Below are 15,703 nucleotides of genomic sequence, written 5' to 3'. Positions count from 1 at the left end.
AATCCTGGTGTTACCATGCAGTGCTGTGGGTTTGGGAGCTTTACATTATTTTCCAAGTCCATAAATGTCAGAATCCAGTATAAAAAAAGGTCAATATATTACTGTCAAAAGTTTTTTTTTTTCCTTTTTTTATACAAAAATTAAAAAGATCAAAATATATCACATTATTTACATATTGTGCTTCATGCTTAGAGATCACTGAAAAAGAACACACAAACAAACATTTTAATCAGAGAAATGCTCCATTCATTACACTTACTAACTTTACTGTTACTATAAGGATTGGCACTCAGATTTCTTTGTTAGTAATGGTACATCCAAACAAATCACAAATAGTTAAAACCTTTGATATATCAAGGGTGTGCTGACATTCTAACTGAGGTTTGCAATCAGTTAGTGGCATGCTGTTAACTCCAGCTGTGTCCACATACCACATGTTTACAGCTGGGTTTGTAATTCCACTCAGCTTCAGTGTCATACTCTTGTTGGAGAATGAGGATTCTCTTACAAGTCTGGATCAAATCCTCATTTTACAGGAGGACACATCTCTCCTCATTCTCCCAAGCTGCCAGTAGCACTTCCAGCCCCTGGCTGCTCTGGGTGCAGGAGATGCTACAAATTCCCTGAGCACTGCTCCCAGGGTGCTGATCAGAGCACTGAGGCAGTGCTTGGGAGTTATAATTACAATGGCAGAAGAATCTTTGTTAGAAAATAAATATTTGGAACGCTGCCACAAAGAGAGAGCCCATTGTTAGCTTCTCAGCTGGGAGGGTGTGGACTGAGAAAGGCACAGGAGCGCCTGGTGCAGCCTTTCCTGGGTGGTTCCTGAGCTCCCTTGGCCTTGATAAAAGCCCAAACAGGCCTGTAAAAAGGCATTCTCCTGACAGTGTTAATGATTTGTCATGCTTAGCAAGTTTTTGGTGTTCCCAGCCCCAGTCCAGAGCTGGGGGGAGCAAGCCCTGAAGCTGCTGGAATTCTGCTCTCCCAAGGAATAATGCCATGTCTGCCAGGCCTGTGAGCTGCTGCTTAAAGCATGTGCAGCAGAGCAAACAATCACAATGCAGGGAGCAAAATCACTCAGGACCTGTTCAAGAATAAACAATTAATAATGTTACTGTACCTTATGCCAACATCCTGCTACTGGCAGTCCGTCTGGTCCCTGCAAAATTCAATTTACAGATTCAGTTTTCCTGACAGTGACTCAAGTGTCAGACCCAAAAACCTCAAGCTCATTGGTCACAATGGAAGGCTTAACATCACTGTTAATTACCATGCAAAACCCATTTACTGTATATGCAGAAACATGAATATGCAGGCAATGTAATCCATATGTCACGCACAACACAAAATTAAATACACCTCAGGGGAAAAAAATAAATTGGAAATCTACACTTTTTTTCCTTTAAACAAAGAAAATGTGTACAAAGAGATTTGAAATCACAGTTCATCAACTTCATAATCTGCTTTATAAGGTAGTGTATTTTGCAATCAGACATATATATGGAAAGCATGATGTGGGAATGTATTTTTTGTTAAAATGTGCTTTTCTGTTTGGGGGGAGGTGATGTAGGTATTTTTTTCCTAGATGGTATCCTAATTGTGTTAAATTTGATCCTGCAGTACTTAGTTTCATTAAGAAATCTTGAGTTGCTGAACTGAGAATAGGATGAGTTGTGGACTATGCAAAGGGAGTGAAAATATTTGTCATGTTCCACTGGAGATACAAGAAACATAGAAAAATCAGAAAGCAAGAAGAGCTCTCATTCCAGGAGGAGAACACTGGAAAGGAAGGAGCCCTTAGAAGAGGAATGAGCTATGTATGACCAGCTCTCCAGACACCTCAGAAGAAATAGCTGACTTCTGCTGCCTTTCCTGATGCTGGATTTGTTTAAGGCTCTTGGATCTCCAATTCCATGAATTTCTGCATGTAGAGCCACAGAGAGCACACAGGCACTGACCCTTCCCTCAGAGCCACCTCCAGACTCACTGGGGCTGGGAAGATGTGGATGCAGCAGAGAACTGCTAGTGCAAATACAGGTCAAAATGCAATTTTACATTTTTTACTGTAAATGTTAGTCATCACATTTTTTGTATTCTGTATTGATTTTATATGTAAAATAGCCTATGCCCAATAAAACAGATGCAGTGAAGTAGGGTAACCCTCTCCAGCTACTCAGAGTGTAAGCAGTCATGCTTTCCTGTAACTTTTCCTTAGTTAGAAAACACTTTTTTTTTTTTTTCTGCAGACACAGTCAATATTTTGGTCCAAAGCTATTAAAAAAAAAAGGGTAAAACACGTACATTTGCCAGAGTTGTCTGGTGTGATGGGTACAAGGGGACAAGGTGCAGGGTGGCTGTTTGACCTAAAACATGCTGACCTGCTGCAAAGGTCACCCTAACACTGATGGTCAGGGGGTTTATCTGTGTCCTGAGCTATTTCTCCTTCTTATTTTGGCCATCATAAAACTCCACATCTTTCTACCATGTTTTACTTGAGTGACTCCAAAATGACTTTTCGTGGTTGTATGTGGGGATCATGCTGGTGCTCCTGGACTGAAAGCCCAGCAATCCTCCTCTGCACCCTGCAGAACAAAATCAACATTTCAACCAAACTGCAACTAACCAGGAAGATGCACAAGTGCTTTACTGACTGGTCATGTTGTAGTTAATTGGAGGAATGTAATTGGAGGGATCACCTACTGCAGCTCACAATGCCTTCAGCAGAGATGGGTCCTGTGTTTTCTGTGTAGTTAAGATGGGAGATGCTTGGGAAATAGAACATCTCTGGGGAGTAAGTAAGAAGTTAGAGCAGGCCTGCTGTTAGGAATTGGTTTCTTGGACACATCTGAAAGTAATTTAACTTTTTGAAAGAGAAACAGCTTACTGCCCTTTTTGTTTCTCTGAGGACAACTGCAAATCATCTAACACGCAGCATTTTCTATGGTTGAAAAAATGAAAATAAAACAATGACCTCTCTTAGCTAGTGGTGCAGAGCTCTTTTGGTGAGCAGAGCACAAACCTTCCTGCATAAGCACTGGACCCAACCTGAGCTCTGGGCAGAGCTCTGTGCTGGCACAGCAAAACCCAGAGCAGTGGCCCTGCTCTGCAGGACTGGCTGCTGCTGTTTGAGGAAAGCCTTTCAACCCCAGCTGGGGATGGGACTCAGGGCTGCAACAGCACACGCACAAGGGGAACCAAACTGGGCTATGGGTACTGAGAGAAACTTTGAGCATCTGCTACCAGAGTTTGAGCATCTAAAAAATGTTTGAAAGCATCTAACTTTGAGCATCTGTTACCATAAAGGGACTGGCATCCCCTGTGTGATCTCACATGATTTATACTCATCTAAAATTATTATAACTGGGGAGAAGAAGGCCCCACACATTGGCATCCTTCCCCAAATGCCAGAGTGAAACACTCCAGCTTTGCTGCCCTGTGTCCTTCCTCTCCCTGGAGGGGTTTGCTCCTGGGGCCACAGCAGGAACACACACAAACCATGCAAGACACAGCAGATAATACTGTACCAAAGGGCAGGGCAGGCTCAGCCCATCCAGGCCTGCCAAACCTGGGCCCCTTTTGCTGCCTGCAATGCTATGATCTCCCTGTTTGGAAAAATAACTGCTTGTTGAGGATGACAAAGGATACAGGAGTTACACAGACAGACAGCCATGTTTCAGCACAGGGGGAGGAGGATGGGTCTAGAGCTTCACAGCTCCATTTCTGATGACACAGCAGTCAGCAGAGCGGTTTTATGGTAGGGAATTCACATGACATGTGGAGTCTGCCACCTGGGGAAGATCCTCTGTACACAAACCAGAGGTTCATATTGTAAAAGTGCAGTTAAAGACATAAAGGGTAAATCACCCAACATGTAAAGAGAGGAAAAAATTAATTGCTGTTCCCATTCAATCTCCAGGCAAAATAAAGCATGTTGACTAAAGGAGCTCATTGCTGGTGTAGTGAAGCTACACAACAGCCTTGGCTGCCATGGCTGTGCTCAGAGAGTGAGGAAAAGTCACACATTCAGAGAAGAAATGGGGTTTGAATTGTCATGGAGCAAGCAGCTGGCACTCTTAATTAGGTGCTTCTGGACTAAGTTCTAAACAGCTACATATAAGCAGTTGCAGTTCCATTTTTGATACTTCTCATCCTGCAGTTTCAAAGCACTGCAGGGAGAGGACCTCTCTAGTTTTAGTCATTATATGAGAAACAGTAGTGAAAAGGAGGTAAATTTTACCAGGTCAAATAACTTCTTATAAACCACTCTATTTTTTTTTTTTTTTTTTTGGTGGGCTCTATCTAATGAATGAAAGGCTCTGGAAGTGGACTTGGGGGATGCAGCTACCCCAGGCTCAAACAGCCAGGAGGTTTCCTGGAGAGCCCAGTGGTTCTGTGGAATGGACAGCTCTGAGCCACAGACACACAAACCGGGGGAGGTTTCTCCTTCCAGGGGCACTTCCTGACAGCCTGGGGAGCTCCAGCTCATACATCATTTATGCTTGGCAGAGCTGTGATGCCATCAACCCCAACATGCTTCCCCTGGCTCATCCCTCACTCAGTTTGCAGGGATGAAGGGATGGAGCTGGTCTTGTTTTCAGATCAGCTCCCATCCCCTGCACCCAGTTACTCCCTGATTTCAAACATGTCCAGAAGCCAAGCCAGCGGCATCACACTATCTCCTGAAGAGCTCTACTGAGGTCCATTGTTCCTGACTACAATAAGAAGGTCTTCACACAAAGATGCTTTATTTTTACTGCTGTGGTTTGCTCCCATCTGGCCAGTGAGGAGCCTCACAGCCAGCAGTGAACTTCCAGCAGTGCAGATAAACCATTAAGAAAAGTGAGAAAACAATAACCATCTGCTCTGATTTACTGCAAAAGAGAGAACTCCCAAATCCTCCCTGGCTGCAAAGCTGTGTCTCCTTTTCAGCCCCTCAGCCTGTGCTTAGGATGAGTGCAATGGAAAACTTACCACAGGACAAGGCTGGTCCAGTCCAGGGGGGCCTGGCTCCCCCTTCTGTCCTTTGGCCCCTTTTCTCCCTGGTATTCCTCGCTCACCCTGTCAGCACAACAGGAGGATATCAGGGCCAGGGGAAGAAACACCTTTGGTTCATGTCTCACAACACTCACAGTGCCAGTCCTCACCCAGAGTAAGGACACTTGCACTGGTGTGACCTCAGCTGAGCAGTGGAATCGCTGTGAAAATCTTCAGTTAAAGCTGGGTGGAAATACTGCAATGGATTATTTTATAACAGATTGACTGAATGAGCAGTTTCTGCTGGAGCCCAGGTTGCAATCTGACAGAAAATGGGAGCAGCAGCTTCCAGCTCAGCTAGGCTCCTGGCTCCACCTGGGTGCCCCTTTGTTTAAAGGTCCCTGTAACACAGCCTTTGACTTGGATCCATCTTCAAGGTCTATAAACCAAGATCAGTGATTCTGTGCAACCTGGAGCTGTCAGGCTGCTCCATTTCCCCACAATGCTCAGGTGGGCTGGGGAGGGGGCAGGCTTGCAAAAACCCTTCCAAGAGGGTAAGAATTAACTGCCTGTCCTGCCTTGTGCTGGGAAATTGCAATTCCCTGGGCTGCACAGAAGGCCTTGAGCAGTGGCTCCCAGGGCAAGCAGCACTGTCCTGCCCCACAGCATCAGCACAGCCATTCCCCACTCACCTTCTCGCCTCTTTCACTTCTCTCTCCTTTCTCTCCTCTGAGACCAGGGAAACCCTGTCACCACAATTTTTAGGTGGGAAAAAGGAAAAAAAATAAAAAAAGTTTTGTAAGTTTAGTGTGTGAATGGCTCAGTTCAACATGAGCCAACTCCAGCCATCAGCCTGTCCTGCCATGGTGAAAAATGACATTTTCTCAATGTTGACTTGGTATGTCAGCAATTTCTTGGAAAAATGGAGTGCTTCACCACACCCCAGTAATATTACTATTAACATAATATTATTATTATTATTATTATAACATATACTATTCTACTAGCTATTAGAAATTTTCATGCCACTGAATCCAATACAAATATTCTCAGCTGGAAAGGGAAGCCCTGGCAGCACCTTCAGGTGAGCATTTCCACTGTGCAGTGGAAGCAATGGGCCTGAATTCAGCCCTTCCTACAGCCATCATTCCATGACCATTGTGTATATACAGTGTTAGCTACATATTTTCCCAACAATCTCAAGTTAACTGTGTGTTACTTGGGTTTCTACCATGAATAATTCATGTTTTCCATACTCACATCCAATCCTGGCTCCCCTGGCTTTCCCTGCAGATGTAAAAATGACAATTAGGACGTGCTGTGTTGAGCTTGGTGCTGCAGACAAGCTTAGATCAGTTGGTTTAACGTGGCAGTGAGGGCGGGGCTCACCCAGGAGCTCTGGGACTGGGGGCTGCTCCTTTGCCACCCACCAGGGCAGGGCTGATCCAGCTCTGCAGCTCTGGCTGGATTCCCCACAGCAGGATTTTACACCCCCATTTCAGGATTGCACCCCAATGTCCCTGCTCCTCTCCCACACCCGTGATTACCTTTTCTCCTTTGGTACCAGGTAATCCAATGAGCCCTGGAGCACCAGGGAGACCCTTAAATTAAAAACAAACAAAGCATTGGGATTGTTTCCTGTGAGCGGTTTCTGTCAACAGCCAGAAATGACATTTGGGAAAACAACTCACAGCAGGTCCGGTGTCACCTTGGTCCCCCTTCTCCCCACTGTCACCTTTCTCTCCCTTGGCACCATCCAGACCCTGCAGACATGAAATGGATCAGCCAGGGATCAGCCCCCCATGCACCCCCAGCTCCTGCCCCTTCCCTGGGGTCCCACACCCACACTGCTGCTGAGGCTTTGCTCCTGACCACATCAGCTAAGAAAACAGCTGAAAATACAGGTTTTAAGCCTTTTGGTTTGGAAACCCTGGCTCTCACCAGCCCTCAGGACTCTGTGCTGGAGGAGGGGTTTGGATTGTAAATGCTTGGAAGGAAAAATGGCTTGTTTTCCAAAATGCCAACTGCTGAACAGTAACCAAGGGATGTGTTGTGACAACAGGGACAAAAAACTCAGTCTCCAGAGCTGACAGGCTTTTGTGAGCCTGTAAATAATGCACTAGCAGCTGGGAAACTGGGTGACATTTAATTTATTGACTTACTTTAGGCCCCTGGATTCCTGGAGGACCCTGTGGGAAAGACAGTGGCGCATTTGAAAAAAACACAGAATTTAAAATCATATCCAAAACTTTCCTTCCCAAACAATTTCTTGCTCAAATTACAGGCTGACAATGGTCAAATACTTGTTTTCAAGACAGGTGGCAGTTTATTTTGTTCTCCAGTATCAAATCAGGGGGCAGGGGAACTGAAAAGGAGAATTCTGTGTAACATAGGACAATAAAACTCTGCAACACAAGCTCTGGGGAGTGAGAGCCCCCAGAAGCTTTGCTGAAGAAAGTGACAGGAAGCTCTGGGGGTGGCATTGTGCCACCACAGCCCTCCACACCAGGGCAGGGCTGGGATACCCCCCAGGCTGGGAATGCCACCTGAAATGCTTTTGAAGCACGCTCTCTCAAGGTGAATCTTGGACCCAGCAGAGAAATCCCGGCCTTCCCAATGTCCCTGACAGCTCCTTTTGGAGCATTGTAGGCACCAAACCCCTTGGATGTCTCCATCAAAAATTCTCTGTGTGTTCATCACCACCTGCACCCTCTCCCAGTGCAGCTGATGGCAGAAACCTTGAGGACTTGGGTGAATTTAGGGGAATAGAGATGCTGTCATGGTGGGGAACAGGTTTTCCATCACACAAGATTTTATCTTTTCTCCCAAGGAACAACTTGGATTTGTGCAAAATGAGCCGTAAACTCTGATGCACTCTCCTAAATCGGGTGCTTTCATTTCTCCAAGGACAGATCAGACCGTAGCACTTCCCTGTTTTTTTTTTCCCAGATTCAAGACAGCCCAAAATGATTAAACAGAACAAACCACCCTTGTCCTTTATCACATACAATAATAAATCTGCAGGAATCACTTCAGAGTCCTACCATAGGGCCAGGTAATCCAGGGGGTCCAGGCTCAGGGATGATCTGCAGAAAGGAATTTAACAGCACATTAACAAGGCTCTCAGGAGTGAAAATCTCACAAAGCCCAGAATCATCATTTAATGTCCAATTGATTACAACAGCAGCATCCAATATCTCAACCATCAATACAAAACCTAAATAACTTTGTAGTGCTATGTGTGTGAACTGCTCTTCCCTAAGGAATAAATCCCATTTAGACACTTGTAGAAAACTTGGGTTTTGCTGATGGATATGGGACTGGTGGGTGTGTCCTGAACCCCAACTTTGCCTGGTCCTGTGTCATGGAAGAGACTTTATATTGCCAAAATCTTACATGATTATTCTGCAGACATGGTGACCCAGTGTCTCCTTTTTCTCCTTTGTCTCCTTTTGGCCCTTCTGCTCCCTGAAAGGTAAAAATGTGACACTGATGTGGTACATCTTCCAGGAGAGGAAAAATGAGAGACAAATAGGTTTGTGTCCCTCCAAACAGCAGCCTTGGCTCAAGCAAAGCTCGTGGTCATCTCTGGGGGACCTTGAAGAAATATTTTCTCCTCCTTGATACATTCTGAATAAGCTGATTAGGAATGGAAATCCAAAGCTGTCCACAGTAAGGTGGTGTGGAGAGGTCACTGCTTAAATCAGCCAGCCCAGCCCCATTCTGAGCATTTGCAGAAATGAGTGCCTGAAAGAACCAAGGGCAGAGGGACACCAAAGGGACGTACCGGGGGACCTGCCGAGCCCATTTCTCCCGTCTCTCCTTTCTGCCCCATGGCCCCCATGCTGCCCTGGTCACCCTTTGCTCCTTTGGGACCCTGCAAGTTGAGAAAATACAACATGTTTAGGAGAAAACTCTTAAAATATCCCCCCACAGCAGCCACTTCTGCCTCTCTGCTGTTTCCTTCTGCATTGTGAGCTCACTAGAACATGTTTTAACATTCCACCTCACAGATGCCAATTTTGAGGGTGCAGCAGAATTTGGCTGGGCTGCAGGAGGGATTCCAGCCATTTGGGGTTGGGAAGGTTTACAAAAGGATTTGAGACAGCATCTGATGAGCTGCTTGTGAAAGGAGCTCCCTTAGCTCGGCAGACACGGCCACAGCAGCATCAGCACGCTCAGAGCAGAGCAGAGCAGGGGCTGCAGGCACAGGGCCATCGATTCAGGGAGTCACAGCTGCCCCTCCACAGCAGAGCTCACTCCTGGCACGCTGGATTTGCTTTTCAGACACACAGGAAGCTTCCCTTTCATTTGGCTTCTGGCAAGGCCTCGCTCGATCCAGCCGTGCCTCACTCACCTTTTCACCATCCGCCCCAGGTGGACCTGGCAAGCCCAGCTCTCCCTGCAGGGAGACAAACAAAGGGGAGCCCATGGTAAATTAAATTAAGGATTCATCCTGGGAAAGCATTGTGCAAGGAAATTTGTTATTCATACACAACTGTTGTGGTTATGGGTTTGCCACTGCCAGGCTTAGGACCAAGGAGGTGTCAGCGACCCACCAGCATCACCAGCTGATCTGGATATTGGCACAGAGACCTCAAAAGGCACCAAAATCCTGTCCCATACTATTCTTTCAAGAGATACTTTTCTACAAATTACATTTTTCTTTTGAAGAAGCAGCTGGCTGCAGGTTACAGACTCTTGCTTGTGAAGCAGGAGCACAGCAGGGCCTGGGACACAGCACTGGGACAGCAAACAGCACACACAGGGAGGGTGGCTCAGCACAGACACAGCACTGCCAGCCCCTCTCACAGCTGCTTCTCCCACTTCTGCCTCCTGCCACAGACCAATGGGGCACTCTCAGAGGAGCTGGGATTTTGTCTGTCAGGTTGAACTGGGACTGGACTCGTTTCTGGGACACCATCCTCTGGAAGAAGGCCAAAGACAGGTCAACAAAAGTTTGGCTTTTTTGTGAAAGCCACTGTTTTTTCAGCCAGAGAAAGGGCTAAATAGCACACACAGCCTCAAACTCCTCTGCAGGCAGCTTCAACTGCCTGATTTTGGCTTGGGAGACTCCTCATGGAGAGCTACTAAGGACTGTGTAGCTTGGCAGAGGTCAGGCTCACCTTGGGACCTGGAGTGCCTTGGGGGCCCGGCGGCCCTGGGGGACCTGGTGGACCCTGAAACACAAACAAAACAGGTTTGGTGATGACTGGCACAGACATGGCAAGCTGTGCTCGTGCTGTGGGGATGAGCACTCCCAGCCATGATCTGCCAGAGGCACTCAGGTGAGTGGGATTGCCTGAGCACTGAGATGAGCTCAGCTGCCACAGAGTGCCCAAGGTTCCTCTGCCAAGGGGCTGTTCATGCAGCCAGTGGGAGCCAGTCAGGTGTACAGCTGCAAAGACATGGGCTGAGAGGCAAAATGCCTTTAGCTGGAGGTGGCACCCCAATCTGATGGTCTGTTTTTGCATCCTGCCCACTCCAGTCAGCCAGCCTGGGAAGCAGCATCCTGCTGAAAACAGTGTCAGTCAGCCAGGGAGATGCAATTAAAGAGGGGAAAAAAGGAGTTTGTGTGAGCACTAACAACAGGAAAATCTTGCACACTTAAAGAAGTTATTTTTCCTGGGCACTGCTGGATGCAAAGACCACAAACCACCTTGAGATGAACAAATATTTTCCAACTTGCAAATTATTTCAAGCAGCAAAATTTGTGGTCTTGCTCAGATGGAAGCCAAACCAGTATCAAATCCTGGAGCACCTTTCTCCATGGCTGCACACTCAAATGCTGTTACACTTAGTCACACTGGAAGCCTTTCCAGAGCCTTGTCCTTGAGACAGGTCAGTGCACAAACACTGCAAACAGAGAGTAAGCAGGAAAACAGCAAAGTTAGTGAGGTTCAGTGGTGTGTCCCTCAGCAATCTCTGCATGCAGGGTCTGGGTCCAGCAGATGAAGCCTCCAGACATTTGATGGAGCCTCTCCAAGCACTGCACTCCACTCCCAAAGCTGCATGCCACGCGGACATCTGGCAAACGGAAATTACCAGCACTTTGTGTATCCCTGCAGCCTGTTATAAAACAATTAGGATGGTTCTCAAATATGCCTGTAATCAAGTATTTATTCTATTCAGATTATTTCTTTCTAATGAAAAGGTCAGGGCACTGCTCAGTTGGGCAGGTTGAGGCTTGGGTGTCCTTCCCCTCACACCCACATCCCAACTGCAGCTATCAACTCCACCACCGCTTTTGCTGCTGCACCCTGAATATCCTCAGCCCCCAGAGGCAATCAGCTCTTCCTTTCCTCCCAACCAGCTCTGTGCCAAGACAGAGACCTCAGGAGGAGACAGAGGACAAGGGTGGACACATTGCCACAGTGGATGTCAGTCCTTTCCCACGAGCTTTGGGTCAGGCTCACCTTGAGCGCGTCCAGGATTCGGCCGTCGTAGTCGATCACGACGGTGTCTCCCTGCTCCCCTTTCAGCCCAGGGGGACCCTGCAGGCAGGGATGAATCCTCATTAATCCCACAGCGTGCAGAGGTGGCTGCTAGGAAAGCAGAGACCTGACACGCAGCGTTTGGGGGTTATCACCTTACAAACACCATGGATTTAACCAGCCCTCAGTCTGACAGCTGGAACTGTCAAACCTCAAAAGGCCATCAGTTTGTGTAATGGAGAAGAGCATAAAAATCCTCACTTGATTACCCCATTCCCAGCTTTCCTCTTGCAGAAAAAAGGGTCACAGAATGGTCATGAGTATAAGAAAATTGGACTTGACTGATTTCCCATGCCAGAATTCAATACCTGTGCAATCATTTCTTTAAATATGCACCATCTCTATTTTCTGACACTGAATAGATCCTGAAGCAATTCATCCACATACTAAGCAGAAAGAGGTGGTGGGGAACAGCTAAGGTTGAGAAAAATATTGTTCCAAAATGAAACCCTGAACATCCATACCCGGGGTCCAATGGAGCCAATTCCTCCCTTCTCACCAGGTTCTCCCTGAAAATCAAAAATCATTTTTCAATGAGACCAAGTAAAATATAAAATATTTATCCTAAAAATACTGTACCCACCCATAAGGATATGCTTTAGATTAAGAAAAAATCATGACACCAACAAAGGACTGCTTCTCCTAGCAGAAAATAGATTAGACCTGAGAATGAATATATTTAGCAAAAAACAATGTTGGTGTGACAACAAGAGGAGTAAGAGGTCTCATTGCAGGGGGAGGGGAGTGGCCAGCTCTGGGCTGTGCTGTTCTCCAGCTCCTCTCCCTGTCCCTGTGTTGAGCTCCATCTCTTTGTGCTGCTTCCACATGGCTCCCTTTGCTTCAGGCTCAGTTTTGCATGTGGAAAGTTTCAGCTGAGATGTTTAAACCATTTTCAACGGGGAGTTTAAGGAAAAGTTGTGCCAAATTGTTCCTTTTTTCTTCCTCTTTTTTATTTTTCCCCCTTACCCTCATTTTCATAATTTTTTTTTTTTTAAATTGGAGGGTTTTAAAAAGTCATAGTACTCTTACAATAATGACCTGAAATTCTGTTCAGGATTCAAAAGATGTCCCATTTGTCACACCCATGTTGGTCCCCTTGCTGACCAAATTAAAGCTCTCCAAAAAGTAAAAATGGTAAAAATGTATAGAAAAAAAACTAAATTCAATCAGCACTGCTATTATGGTTCTAGAAACAAGTTTATTAAGTTCACCAGAGCCCACTTTCTTCCTCACATACACACTGTCTTGCCCAATAAGGGATCATAACTCTTTAATACAGAAAATATTGGTGCATCCAGATCCTACTAAATCCAAAGCAGCTGAGGGGGTAAATAGCAGCCCATGGATGCTGTCTGGGGCTCCTCAGCACCACCCAACAAATCCAGATAATTTTATCTCTCAGCAGCTTTGGAGGTCAGGACAGCTCACAAGTGCTTGGGGCTCTGAAGCAATTCCACAGCCATCAATAACATGGGATCAAAATGTGATCAGAATTCTACAGTTTTTGAGGAAAAAGGCAATTCAGTGGAAAATGTGCGAGTGGATGACATACAAGCTCTTGTACTGATCTCTGCTTGAACCCAGCTTTCATCAAATCACCAGGAAAAGTTCAAACACTCCTAATCTCACTTTTTTTATGTCAGTTTTGGCACTTTATGAGGCTTTTAGAAGGCAAATTCCCAAAACACCTCCTCAGCTGGAATCCCCTGCCTCAGCAGTGCTGTGCCCAGAGTTGCAGCTTTCCCTTACCTTCAGTCCTGGGAAGCCATCTGTGCCATTCTCTCCCTTGGGACCCACACTTCCTTTTTCTCCCTGAAAACAAAACCCTTTAGACAAATGCTGTACATGGAGGATGGAGAAAAGATTTCTTCAGGTTATAATTTTCTTGATTTATCTTCACTTTACATACAGGAGGGAGCAGAGCCCTGCTTTCAGCTGTGAAACACATCACCTTGCCCAGGTGTAAATGGGGAGGTTTTGAGATAAAAGTGAAGATTTTAGAATCAGCAGTTTGGCTGCAGGTGGTGGGTTCAGCCATGAAGCTGGCCCCAAAACCACAGCATAGAATAATAAATTCACAATGTTTTGTGTTGGAAGGGGTCTTGAAGATCATCCAGCCATGGGCAGGGACATCTTCCACTGTCCCAGATTGTTCCAAGCCCTGTTAAACCAGGCCTTGGACACTTCCAGGGATGGGGCAGCCACAGCTTCTCTGGGAAACTTGTGCCAGGATCTCACCACCCTCACAGTTATTTGATCTTTTTCCACACCAGAGGAGAAATGTTTCTCATCCTGCCCCAGCTGGTGCAAAAACAGCAAAAGATGCTGCCCAGCACGTGCATTAGAGGGACACAGAGCAGAACATACCTTAGGGCCCACCAGTCCTGGTTCCCCAGGGATCCCATCATCACCCTGATGGAACAGAACACAAAGAGTGAAATACACAGGCCTCGGACACACTTAGTAGGTTCCAGCACATCATTTGACCTCACTGAGTGTTGCACAGACCTAAACCCACTCAGGTTTGCAGGCAACCAGGGGAGAGCAGCACAAAGGAGCACAGGAGGCTCCAGTGTGCTCCCCTGCTCCCACCCAGCTACACCCAGCCCTGCCTCCCTGCTCCTGGGAATGTGGATGGGCATCTTCCAGAGTTTGCTTACAGCAGGTCCTGGCAAAGATCTTCTCCCACCTTCAACAGAAACTAAACATTAAATTCCTTAAGGCCTTTTGGGTCCCAAAGACCTCCTGTAGCTGTTTCATGGACTTCATCACAAGCCACCAACACCCTCTGCCAGGAGGAGGTTTTCTGGTTTTGCTTGTGCTTTTTGTGGTTCTCCTGGAGTAATGCCACTTCATGGATGCTGACAAGATTAGTTTTACCGCCAGTTATGAAATGTTAAAGCCAAATTCTGGCTTGAAAAACACCCACAGCCACCCCTGCTTTGGGCCAAATCAGTGAGAGGGGAAGGCTGGGCCCTGTCAGTGCTTTGACTTCTCTTAAAGGCAGTGATTTATCCGCTTCTCCACTGGGGTGGAGAGCCTGGGCATGTGAATCTCTCACAATCTTCAATGCCACACCCCAGCAGCATTCCTGGCCCTCCAGGGGACATTTCCCATGGGACTGCAGTGCTGCTGGGTGATGGCCATCCCAGGAATTCCAGACCCGTTCCCTGGGCAGAGAACATCCTCCAGGCACCTCTTGGTCCATTGAATTATTGGAGAGAAAGGGCTGAGACCTACTGCTTTGCTTGGCATTTGCTCTTTTATTCTTTGTCTCTTGGGCAGACGTGGCTGCAGCTTCTGGCTTGCTGGTGGAAATGAAAGCCAGGCTGCAGGCACAGCCATGCCCAGCCCAGGATGGTGTGAGGGAAACTGAGGGAACACAGGGAAGGGTTGGTGGGGACAGCCACGACCACAGCCTCTACACCAGTCCCTGGCAATGGTTTTCTGAGCCAAGCACAGAGCAAAGCAAAGGGGAAATAAATAAATAAATATATAGTTAAAACGAATAAATATATAACATATAATATATAATATATAATATATAATATATAATATATAATATATAATATATAATATATAACATAACATATAATATACAATATGTAATACATAATACATAATATATAATATATAATATATAATTAGTATAAATATACTAATAATGCTAATACTACTATTAATACTAAAATAATAATAATAATATTTTTAAAATCACCGTTTTACCTTTTTCCCCTGGACGCCAGGCTCACCCTTCAACAGCAACATCAGCAGAAGAGAAAGAAATTTAGGGACATGACAGAAAATAAGGCAAATTATGTAGGTAATCAAAATTAATTGTAAAAATAAAATATTTGGCTTGTGCTGATCATGTTTATCCCCCCCAAAATGCATGAAAGCACATTCCCACAGCACAGCAGATTGCAGCCCCCTACAGTTCCCTCCAGCTCCATTTCCAGTTTTGAGCATGGGCAGTGGATGTGATATTGAGGAAGTGACACATTCAGAGATTTACACCCCAGTCAATGCCTTTGAATTTTATATCTGATATATATCAATGGGTTCCAGTCCACTACAAAATGGATTTTTTTGATCCCCATCCCTCTTATGAAGCATTATTTTAAGAATTCATGTTAAAATTAGACAGATTATTACCCACCTTTGGTCCTGGAGGGCCTCTGGCACCCTGTTGAATATAAGAGTGATAGATATACTTGTTTGACAACAGAGTAAAA

General features: G+C 45.9%; 1 protein-coding gene across 1 annotated transcript in view; it reads right to left on the bottom strand.

The window, feature by feature from the left end:
* Positions 1-3,162: 3,162 nt before the first annotated feature.
* The window catches only part of COL23A1 (collagen type XXIII alpha 1 chain), a 173,290-nt gene continuing 160,749 nt past the window's right edge, over positions 3,163-15,703 (bottom strand). The window contains 20 exon segments of the mRNA XM_054288210.1: positions 3,163-3,233; positions 3,274-3,419; positions 3,421-3,602; positions 4,972-5,058; positions 5,667-5,720; positions 6,235-6,261; positions 6,522-6,575; positions 6,666-6,737; positions 7,137-7,163; positions 8,019-8,060; positions 8,371-8,442; positions 8,762-8,851; positions 9,332-9,376; positions 10,101-10,154; positions 11,391-11,468; positions 11,933-11,977; positions 13,218-13,280; positions 13,836-13,880; positions 15,195-15,221; positions 15,628-15,654. Of these exon segments, the coding sequence (XP_054144185.1) occupies positions 3,163-3,233; positions 3,274-3,419; positions 3,421-3,602; positions 4,972-5,058; positions 5,667-5,720; positions 6,235-6,261; positions 6,522-6,575; positions 6,666-6,737; positions 7,137-7,163; positions 8,019-8,060; positions 8,371-8,442; positions 8,762-8,851; positions 9,332-9,376; positions 10,101-10,154; positions 11,391-11,468; positions 11,933-11,977; positions 13,218-13,280; positions 13,836-13,880; positions 15,195-15,221; positions 15,628-15,654 (1,308 nt within the window).

This window comes from Melozone crissalis, unplaced genomic scaffold, assembly GCF_028551555.1.
Source record: "Melozone crissalis strain CALT ecotype California unplaced genomic scaffold, PUWL_Pcris_2 ptg000061l_1, whole genome shotgun sequence".
Classification (NCBI taxonomy): Eukaryota; Metazoa; Chordata; class Aves; order Passeriformes; family Passerellidae; genus Melozone; species Melozone crissalis.
Note: the sequence above shows the minus strand (reverse complement) of the source record. Positions and strands in the feature narration are given on the sequence as shown.